This window comes from Dufourea novaeangliae, unplaced genomic scaffold, assembly GCF_001272555.1.
Source record: "Dufourea novaeangliae isolate 0120121106 unplaced genomic scaffold, ASM127255v1 scaffold101, whole genome shotgun sequence".
In the NCBI taxonomy this organism is placed as follows: domain Eukaryota; kingdom Metazoa; phylum Arthropoda; class Insecta; order Hymenoptera; family Halictidae; genus Dufourea; species Dufourea novaeangliae.
This window is the reverse complement of record NW_015373989.1, coordinates 740,111-752,040: the sequence shown is the minus strand read 5'-3', so window position 1 is coordinate 752,040 and position 11,930 is coordinate 740,111. Positions and strand designations below refer to the sequence as shown.

The following is an 11,930-nucleotide window of genomic DNA, read 5'->3' as shown; positions in this document are numbered from 1 at the left end:
CGAAAAACATATTCGTAATTTTAACACGTTTTAGAATATTTTTGGACACAAAGAAGAAAACACAAAAAAAAGGAAATCACTGAAAACAGAAATATGTACAGGGCTTTTTGATAAGGCAGTAACTATTTTTTAACAATAGATGGCGGCCATGTCGCAAAAGTATTTCGTCACTTTATTTGAATTTATTTCAATTTTACAGCAAATACATTTACTCTGTTTCTGTCGAATATACTTGTTATTGGTTAAGAATAGTTAAACACATAAATGCACGTTTTCAAAATGAAATAAAACACTCAACGTGTTAAAGGATCTTTCGAAAATGAATAGGGTAAATTCAGGTGAGAGGCCACCCTTTTTCAGTTGAAAGTTAATAACTTATGTGTTTTTGTATTAATTAATTTTTTTATTACAATGATACACTGACACTAAACTTTTGTCTTGCAAAATCAACAAAATTTTTTAAAAATGACAGGTCGGCAATGTGACGTCTATCCTGAATTTACCCTAAGTATAAACATACTGTTCTTTTAATTTTCTATATCGCAATTACATAGACAGTTTTTTTAATTTCTAGGTGAACGATGACTGGGACCACTGGGATCGATAATGTCGCGTACGATGCTCCCGCGCACACAGTAAGTTGATAATATAATTATTGTAACGTAATCAGTTGAATTACACTCTCCAACAAATTCTAACTTTTTTTTTGTCAATTTTTTTAACTTTCAATAGGCAAGTCTGATAGACCGTTGTGAGCTGAATACGAAACTGCAAACCGTACAATTTTGGAAAAAATCAGTTTTTTTTTAAATTGCAAATTTTAATCTTTGAAGTTGTTTTGTGCTTTTAAAGTAATAGTTATTTAAAAAAAGAATTTAAATTACAAATATTCAACTTTAATAGTTACAGTACTAACTATTACTGTAAAACCGCAGAACATCTAGAGTTGAAAATTTGCATTTTTTTTAGATGGATTTTTTCAAAAACTGTATGTTCCAGGAACGAAACCGTTTCCGGATTCGTATTCAGTTCATAAAGATCTGTCAGAAACGCCTACTGAAAGTTGTCAAATTTTTTCCATGTTGAACAGTGTAATTATACCTAACAAATTAGGAGAAAATATTAAAATTATTATTTACTTTAGAGAATTATTTATGTTTCTAATAATACTTTATAGAACTTTCGTAATACGCTATTAATTACATACAGCACATAAGTATAATATACTACGCAGTATTGGAGAATTATATTATTCTACAATAGTGTTAAAACTTGCAATAACAAAAGTACGATTTACAAAAGCTTGTTAATCAAATCTATTTTCATTTGTATCAAAATGAATACGGATGTCAGGACCGCTATTATACTGTATAAGGAGTAAAGTTCGATACCTTCGCCAAGTTGAAATTGGGATAATTGTATTTGGAACAAACGGGGACAATATCGTCGTAGTAATTTAAACGTTCGGATCAGTTGGCCCTTGTTCAGGCCAATCTCTCATCCCTTTATACGCAATCTTTAATTGTTTCGGGTGAAACAATTGGGATACTCTGATGAACAGAGGGTTGATCTTCGACTAATTAAACTGTACAACTGTCGTAGTCCATGGATTCTCTGAGATTTTAAATTACCATACAATGAAATTGCAAATATAAATCGTAGCAGGGAAATATGTATTTTTTTTTTAAGAAAGATACATTATGTATTCAATGTTTTGCATTGGATCAGTTATACCTCAATTTTGAATTTAAATATTTTCCCGCACACACTTGGTACATGCACTTTGGTGAAACAAAAGACGTAATGTTACATTTAAATATTGTAAAAAGACCGTGCAAGAAAATACGTTTCCTATAGTAAAATGGAAGATACGTTGCAAGTTATGAAAAAACTATGTAAAAAAAGTGACGAAAATTTTAATTATATTCTAACTAAAATAAAATTACTATCACATTAATATTGCAAAAAGAAAAAATTAATCATTTTCAATAAAAAATGCTAGAAATAATATAAGTTATTATTACCGCCAAGTGGACCAAAATCGGATGGACCAGAAAAATTAACAAAAAAGGCTGTTTTTTAAACGTATTGTTTAAACAAATGGATTATTCTGGAATCCAATTATATAGTTGAATTCCGTATAAGAAAGACACGATATTGCAATTTATACCGATTTTCTATCCCTAATAGTTTCCGAGATATTCGACAGAATACAGTTCACACCCCTAACTTTGAGGGTTGTTTTCACCTCTTCAACGTGGATAAGAGCAACTAAAAAAAATACGTGTCAAGTATTTTTTTGAGAATTATAATCTCACACAGTTGCATTAAAATCGTCGATTGTCAATTCGGTATGTTCCCTTGTTAGTTTCGACAATCACCCTACTATAAAATCGGTGTGATCGTTAAGATTAATGCAAAATGACGGAACACAGACTCTAAAGTGCTGTTTTATACCGATTTTTAGGCAAACTTGAGCACGGCTGAGTAGAAATTCTTGCGAAGCGAAAGCACTGCCGGGGATAGATAAAACACTCTAAGATATTGCAGTTGTTTATTCCTTGCGGGATAGTAAGAAAGGACGCGGCAATGCTTCGCTGGTAAAACTCCTGGCTTATCAGTCCCGAGATTAAAATGAACCTCGGGCTAAAAAAAAAAGAAAAAAAAAGAAAGAATCTACGAGAAGTTCCTCGGAGAGCCAACTAAGCGGTCTTTCAAACTTGCCAACTCCTGTGTATCGTTCTTAGGGCAATCGCCTGAAATTTTCTCGGTGAAATCGTTTCTTAGAGGCATCGTGTACAGTGTATCTTTCATTTATCTAGATCATCGTACAAAAGATACGAAGAAATATTAATATCCATTTAAAGTATGGGGCATTCCAAGCGAAATCGGACACCTTTTGGAGTAATATTTCGGGTTTTGTTGAAACTCGGATATGTTCTTGTTTTTAGTGATATATAACCGTATCTCGAAGGATTTTTGAAAATTTAAATAGGGTAAACCATCCGGTAATTGACTGCATACCAGTGAATTAGGCAATAAATGTAAATTATACATTTTTAAATTATTAAATGTTTTTACATTTTAAATTATAAAATGGTTTTAAAGAAATGCAATTTTATAACAGTAGGACCCAATTGAAAATTTTGAAGAAAAATGAGGATGCATATTAACATTAATTCGGTGACTGCATTTATTTACTACTGTATCACTTTGGTGACAATATCTGGAACATTTTTTGCCGATCGGCAGTACGAAACTTCTTTAAATGAGATCCAAACATTAGAACAACAGTGTCGCTATGACCACTAGTTCGTTATTTATCGTTATTAACATGGTTTATAAAATAAATTTTTTTAAGTTTTAAATAATCTTAAAATGACTATTTGTTGTTGACTTTATGAAAAAAAAAACTTATTGGACAAGATACTAAAAAAATACAGAGAATGGGCTAATAATTTCCTTGGATATTTTTATGATCTATTTTGAGGTTAAGAAATTAGGTACACTAAAGTTGTGCTGTTTCAAATATTATTAATACGATTAAATGTAACCATCCTGTACAGTAACGTAACGTGAAAAGAATTTTAAAAAGTCAAAGAAACACGTGGTAACAATTTTTCACCGGTTAAAAGTAGCTTCGAACGAAGGTCAAGTTGAATTCTTGGGCGACGCGCATTCCAGGCCGCCATCTTGGATGCCTCGCACGATGCACGTGCAATGCAAATTCGCCTTGAGCATGCAACGTTTCTGTTTATTTATTTACCAGACCTAAATTCTGGAGATTTCGATTAACAATATTTTAACTCTATGTTGAACGAATTATTTTTTTAAAGAATTTGTTATTTAACTATCGATCGTATCTGTAATTGATGTTAACCCTTTCTTCCTGAGTAGTGCACCAAAAATTAAAACCAAAAAACTAAATACTACTTACACATAGGTACATTTTGTATTCAGGGACGAAAGGGTTAAATATTTCGAATTTGAGAAGGGTTAATAATTCGAGTACTCAAATCAGTCATATGTGTCCCAGTGGTCACGAAAGGGTTAAAATGAGTACGAAAGAAATTCGTCGTGTCTTCGAATTTATAAGATTTCATAAATGAACAAGCAAAGTATGAAGGAATACAGATTTCCACCATTTTGATAAGGCTATTACAGCGTCGTCATTGTAATTAAAATTGCTGTTGGGGGGCCAATATTTCGGTAATAGTTCAATCTCCGTGGTTATGGGGGGCTGCGGTCAACGCAGACAGATTCGATCGGACTGCAATTTCGGGACGCGGTTTCCAGGCGTGGTGCATCAATCGTCGTAAGAAAACACTTTTTTACGCTTTTGTACGACCGATTTTACTCAATCAATCAACAATTTTATTATACTTTTGTATTCCGTTATCGAAATAATTTATTGCATGTGTGTCTATTGCAATATTACATGTTACAGGCACGATTAAATAGGAGGTTTAAGAAGGTACAGTGAAGTTATTAATTTATTTTCAACGCCATGATCACCTATACTGTTAATAGAAATTCTTCTTTCCTCGATGCTTTTGTAAAATGATATGTGAAAATGGGAACTTGCCTGTATGTATTCTAAAAGGGATTTTCCAGATGACTATTACTAGTAGACTGAAATAAGTATAAAAAGACAGTGTACACACAAACATGAAATTCAATTTTCTCAGAAATGAAACCGCATTTTATAGATTCGATTGAATTTTGCGCAACGATTATTACTATCGGTCAATTTCTCGAAGAACTACTTCCTCACCGATTTCGCCGGTAAAAACAGTATTGTCGCCCTTATTAATTTAATATTACTTTTATTTAAATATATAATAATAATAATAATAAAATATTCATTTTTAGTAAAACCATTAATTTTGTAAGGATCATTGTTTCATTTTATGAAAATAAAAAATATTTCTTAATTTTTACTTTCATAAAATGAAACAAAGATCTTTAACAAATCAATGGTTTTATTTAAAATGAACATTTTAGTTCACATATAAGTACGAAACTAACGCATAATGTTATGGTTGATAAATAGCAACTATTAATTACCTACAGGAATTTAATCCACTAATAAAAAACGAGTTGACCAAATAAAATTTTAATAACGTTTCTTTTTCAATAATATTATCGTTTACCTTATGATCTTTTGGTAGCAATCGAAAGTTGAAGCTTTTAATAATGTTCTGTTAAATTTTTGTAACTAAATTTAATAGTTATTCAAACTTTGTGGGAGCCACATTAACACAAAAAAGTGTACATCGTTCTCGAGGCAATTGATTAGTTTCTTACAGCCATCGTGTACAGTAACTCCTCGATGAGTGTTCGAAGGCTCCTTGACACTGACAAGCAGAGGTCCCTAGGTATAACACTAATTTCTTAATGAGGTTTAGCATACTGATAGAGCTTGGAATTCTGAAGCCAATGGAATTTGTTTCAGCCACATATGGCCATTAGTTTAGAAAATATATATTATTCAGTTCCAAGGAGCCTTCGAACACTAATCGAGGATTTCCTGTACAGTGTATCTTTCATTTATCCAGAGCATCGCACAAAATATACAAAACAATATTACTATTAAGCATGTGTAGATCATTCCAAGCGAAATTGGACACCAAAAATATTAACATTTCGGATTTCATTCGAACTTTATGTAAAATCGTGACAACGTTAAATAAACGAGAACACAATCATGTCCAAATAGACCCAAAATCCGTAATCAGAGTTACAAAGAAAAAAAAACATTTTCTCATATTTCAAAAATGACAAAGTCACATATCTTGCTCGTCCAACGAATTTCCCGAGCAAAAGTAAAGGAACCAGAGACAATCCGTCAGTTTCCACGTGACGAAAGTCGATGATTAGAGTTTCAGTATTAATCCACGAACGTTGAATAGCCCCGGGATGTGGGATCATTCGCCGAAAGGGCTGGAAGCATCCGATCGGATGACTGTGTCGGACGATCCAAATTCCGCGAATGCAATTTTCCCGGCGATGTTGGCGGTATACGGGACCAGGAAGTTTCGAGTGATCTACATATTTTGGGGAAGGGTGGTCCCCGTCTCGTGTCATCGGATTTTTGTCCCTTCTCCGGTGGCCATTGTTACCGTCGTCGGAGCGAACGTTTCGCAGGCACGTGTGATGGCGATGGTCGTATAGCGGTTAGTGCCTGCGGGCAACGATTGTGCCGCAATTACGAGGAGTAGCGGTGCGCCGCCATGAAGATATCGAAGAGAAAAATAATGGTTAGGAAGTGAAGAGGGGGGGAATTACATCGTCGATATTAATGGGAAGTGATGGTCGGGCTGTGGGAACGAGTGAAATTATTAGGAATATGGGAATTTGATTATCGATTGGTGTGTTCTGGAACTGAAGATAAAATGGTACTACATATGTAATTGTAATTGTAGGATTACAATGGTACCATATATGCAATTGTAATTTCAGGATTGAAAATGGTACCATATATGTAATGGTAACTGTGGGATTAAAATGGTACCATTGAAATTACAGTTTCACTCTTTTAACGTGAGAGTCGGTCGATAAAGAAAAAGGTCCTTATATAATTCGACGCCCTCTACAATTCCACAAAGTTTCATTAAAATCAGGACCTGCGGGTTGGGAATCCTTCCTTGTCAGTATAATCAGTATACTCACATAAATATATCAATTCAAACGGAATTTAAAAAAAACTTTTTCTAAACCTCTAAATATCTCAAAAGCATATGTATCGACTTGTACCGCGAATGCTTTCAAGGGTTCAATTGAAAATCTCTCCAACATCTCTTATCAAAGCTTTCGAATCCCTCGGACACGAATTAAGAATCTCTGTTCGAGCCATTTCATCGTCAATCACCTCCTCTAAAGGATAAAAAAAGCAGGACTCTTCAGGCTTAATAGTAAGAGGGCCTCTTTCATCGAAAACCAATCTTACACACGAACGTCCACCCATCAATAAACTCCAATCGTCCAACTACCCAACGCCGCTGCCGGAACCTACATACATCGACTACGTCCATGGCGGACCCTCGATTCTCAATGAACCACCCCCATCCACCCGAGTTCCATTCGCCTTCTGCGTGAATCGCGCGGACCCGTGGTACTTTCCACGGCTTTGCACGCGCAACGAAACAGAAACTCTTTGAATACCGGTCGCAAATGCGTCGATCACTGTGCTCACTCTCTCTCTCTCTCTCTCTCTCTCTCTCTCTCTCTCTCTCTCTCTCTCTCTCTCTCTGTCTCTCTATTTCTAACTCCGTTTCTGCGTCTCTATTTCTGTTTTAGAACTGTAAGTGTTCGAATAGTAGAAGGTATTCGAATAGTTCGAATGGTATGAAGTATTCGAATAGTTCGAACAGTACGAAGTATTCGAATACTTGGAATAATTCAAATAGTATGAGGTATTCGAATAGTATAAGGTATTCGAACAGTATGAAGTATTCGAATAGTATGAAGTATTCGAATAGTATGAAGTATTCAAATAATTCGAATAGTAGAGAGTATTCGAATAATTCGAATAGCACGGAGTATACAAATATTTGAATCTAAAATTAGAAACCAAAGAACAAAACAAGAACACGTGTTTTCAATACACAGAATATTTTTTATTCTCTGACGAATCCGCACAGTTTCCGGAGGCTTTTACAAGAGTTCCACCAGTTCGGATAAGGTTAAATCGGCGTGCGATATTACAATTCCTCTTAGTCAAATATTTTATTCAAATAATAGTTATTTATTCTTTGCAACAAATTATTCACTCTACTTATTGGAATAATTCATTATTATTTAATTGAATAATTTATTCGAATAATAATTATAAAAATATTTGAATAATAATACCAATAAATGATAATTGCACCCGTTTCAACATTTATAACTTCACCAAAGAATGACACGAAAATGCTGATTTAACGTTTGGAAAGCAAACTATTGTAACGGCCAATGTGAAACGAATGTCACAATAAAGTGTGAAAAAATATATTATCTTCAGATTTCTGTTCAGTAGAATCCAAAACTCGATCACTTCGAATATTCGAATATCAAATTCGAATTCTATTGCTATTCGAATATTCGAATGATTCGACTATCAAATTCGAATTCTATTGCTATTCGAATATTCGAATGATTCGAATATCAAATTAGAATTCTACTGCTATTCGAATATTCGAATGATTCGACTATCAAATTAGAATTCTACTGCTATTCGAATATTAGAATGATTCGAATATCAAATTAGAATTCTACTGCTATTCCAATATTCGTAACAGCTCTACTCTGTCTGTCTCTCTATCTCTATCTATGTCTCTGTCTCCGTCTTTGTCTCCGTCTCTGTCTCCCCGTTTGCGAGGCCAACAAATTCCCGGCCCTTGAATTCCTCTATCGCGCGGCAAAAAGTCCACGGCGAAAAAAAGAGAGAAAAATAGCCCATGGAGGTAAAAACGGGGGGAGAAAATGAAATACAAAAAAGATGGGGAAAAAACCCTACAGCGAGAAGAGGGGTTGGTGGCGCTCATTAATCACGATCGACCGCAAAATCCCAATCAATCGGGCCAGCGTGTATTTTTTCTGTTTTTTTTTTTTCGTCCACGTTGGATTTCTCTTTTGAAAGGAGCAATGACAAGTAGCGAGAGAGCCCGTGGGCTATTGTGCCTAGCGAGAAAAAGACGGGAATAGAGGCGGAAGAAGGACGGCCAGAATGGAACTGGGGAGAGGCTGTGTGTACACTAGGGCCAACATGTACCGCGGACATTTGCTCTATGGGATCGAGATAGGTACTTCATGCTGGGAAAAGGAGTTGTGAGAGAAAAATTTGAAATCCTATCGATCAATGTGCGTTGGTTGTGGAAAATGAAAATTGCGCAACATATCGTAATACAGTCTATCCTCGATGAGTGTACGATGGCTCCTCGTGACTGACAAGAAGGGGTCCCCAGGTGCAACGCTGACTTTTTAATGAGGTCCAGTACAGTGATAGAGTTTTGTTGTATGCATATGTTTATTTCAGCCACCTATGACCATTACCCAGATAGCACATGACGCCTTGAACACGTCTTAAACGCGCCTTAGACCTAAAACAGCCGTAAAATAGGCGTCTTTAAAGCGTCATGTGCTATCTGGGTAGTGTATGAAATATATAATGTTGAGTGCCGAGGAGCCTTCAAACACTCATCGAGGATTTACTGTAGTGGTGGTTTGCGATTGACAGTGGGATACTAATTGACTAATATTTTTGACAGCACATGATGTGAGTCGTTGAAAGCAATAGTATGGTGTATGTAAGTCAATAAATATGGTTCTGAGATATTTGTAGGTTTAAAGGAAGTCTTGCAAAACTCTACCTGAATCGATATACTCGTATGAGTGTAGTAACAGACAAAAAAGTTACCACTTTTTTTTATTTTTATTATTTCTTAACAACAGCTTGAAAACTTAATATACTGAGTTGTATACAGTTTTTAACCCTATGTGACCTCCCTTATTTATACTACTTCCCTATCACTCCCCTGGGTCTTTTATGTCCAGACGTATTTTTTTCAGGCTTCCAAAAATCTGACGGAAGTTCAGGGACACTTCTCTGGGACTTTATTGCATGACCCAATATTTTTTTAAATTGAATGTTAAAAGGTTTTTTTCAATAACAATCCCTTCACAATAATAATTATCAATCTCTTTTGACACCAAATAATTTTCGGGACTCTTCCAAACATAATTATATAAATTGTTATTCTATTATAGAGATCTAAATACGTTTAAATAATATTCACAGTAAAAGAAACACCGAAAAAACGCACCAATTTTTTCTGATATTCTTCAATTATTTCAAAAACCAAAAGTCTAGGAGAAAATCTAACCATAGCATGCGATAGACCACACCTTTCTGCTGGGAAAGATATCAAGGAAAGTTACAAAATCTGTTTTGTTTCCAATAGAGAAGCGAAATCGTTCAGCAAAAGTTGGAGCGTTTTCGGTGTCCTTTTCACTTTGAACATTATTTAAACATATTCAGATGTCTATAATATAATAACAATTTACACTATTTTGTTCGGAAGACTTCAGAGAATTATTTTGTATCAACAGAAACCGAATTGCTATTACTGTGAAAGCACAACACAGCTGCAAAATTGAAAATTTGCAATTTTAAAGAAAATTGATTTTTTCAAAAACTAGACGTGTTGGAAAAAAACCGTTTGCAGATTCATGCTCAACTCATAAAGATCTATCAAGAAGTCCTATTGGAAATTACAAGAACGAAAAAAAGTTATACAATATATACCGATTATACTGACAAGAGTAATACGGAATTATCCGGATAATTATATTGATATATAGATCAATGTCAACGCATATTGCGCTGATATACTCAACACCCCCTGCAAAGTTATTAGTGAAGCTATACATACGCCAATTATGCACAAGATAGAATCATGTCAGGGCTATCTGTCTATGATGTCAACTAAAATTCGTCGAGGACTGACTTACACCAGTAATATTGTCAAGGGTTCATACAATGGTGTACCACATCCGATGATTAATAGTCAATTTGAAGACAAAATAGAGAAATGACCAGCTAAGGCATACTTTTAATTTAGGGAATTAAGCAACCATTAATAAGTACAATTCTTATTAACAGTATTTCAGAAATGTAGCTGTAATTTATTGGGCTTTTACAGATTTTGCACTTTATAAATAATTTAAAAAAAATTAAAATAAGAATAAATTTACATGAAAATTTCAAGGAAAATAAATGTAAGTGCAATTTCAATAGCTGTTTTATTGTTATGAATAAATACATTCAAGTATTAATCTCAAACGTCTTAGCTGCTATGGTTTTGCCTTATCGTCTCTTGAAACCATTTGAATTACGAAAAATATATTTCTCGTATATTTAGGTGGTCTGTTTTAAGCGGAACATCCTGTATAAATGTGTCACTATCGACCATTTCAGCGTACTTGCCGCAAAGCATCCCCCTCGAAATCAATTTCCTTTTACGTTAACGTCAAAGATTCTAGAAGTGTTGAAGATCACAAAAAAAAACGTGTTGCCATCATGGCCTCTTTAAATTTCCTACTTACCTCATCATATCGTCACCATCCACCATACCAACGACTTGTTGCGATCCCAATCGCGTCGCCCAAGTGTGCACGCAGCTGCAGACTCGTTGTGGCATTCGTTAGTCACGTTCGTAGAGGCAGTGCCGGCGGCAGGTTATTTTGCGCTTTAGGCCAAGCTAATTAAAGCGCCCCCTATTTTACAAATTAGTTACGTTTTTTTTTAAATTGAAATTGTGATAAAAGAAAACAGAAAGAATTTTTGGGTCTTCTTATAGTTTACGCCCCAAGCGACTGCCTAGAACGCCTTAACACTAGAACTACCAACGACAAATGCATATCTTTTTCGATCGATCGATAAATATGGCGAACTTTTGAAAATTTACAAATTTATAAATTAACTAATTTCTTTAATGTCGCATCGTAATAAAACTTACAAAAGATCTGAGAATATGGATTGCTGTAACATTTTAATCATCGTTGTAAGAGTGTATTGGCAAGCCATTTTGACTTGCTTGGTAGTTCTAGTGTTAATGGTAGCGCCGCACAGTGGTCGAAATTAAGAAATTCAGTGACATTTTGCCAAAAAATCAAGTTTCTAAAACTAAATGTCCACTGACTTCGAAAATAAAAGAGCTGAAGAAATGTAATACATATTTTAATTGATATAAGCACTGAAATTTAAATATTTTAAAATTAGAATTTATCATACGAATAAACTGTTTTCATTTTCAAGGTTTTCTGAAGGCCTCGTTAAAAATATTTTGCTATATCATCTCCATATAGCAAAGTATTTCGTAATATTGTATTTACTAGTATGTTGTAGTAATAAGACTACATCTCATGTTTAATGTGACTTCCATTAG

The 11,930-nt window shown here is 34.4% G+C and overlaps 1 protein-coding gene across 1 annotated transcript in view; it reads left to right on the top strand.

The window, feature by feature from the left end:
* Positions 1 to 579: 579 nt before the first annotated feature.
* LOC107187722 (solute carrier organic anion transporter family member 4A1) overlaps positions 580 to 11,930 on the top strand; it is a 60,023-nt gene continuing 48,672 nt past the window's right edge. The window contains exon 1 of the mRNA XM_015575879.1: positions 580 to 635. Coding sequence (XP_015431365.1) covers positions 582 to 635 — 54 coding nt within the window. The 5' untranslated portion in view covers positions 580 to 581. The remainder of the gene's footprint in view (positions 636 to 11,930) is intronic.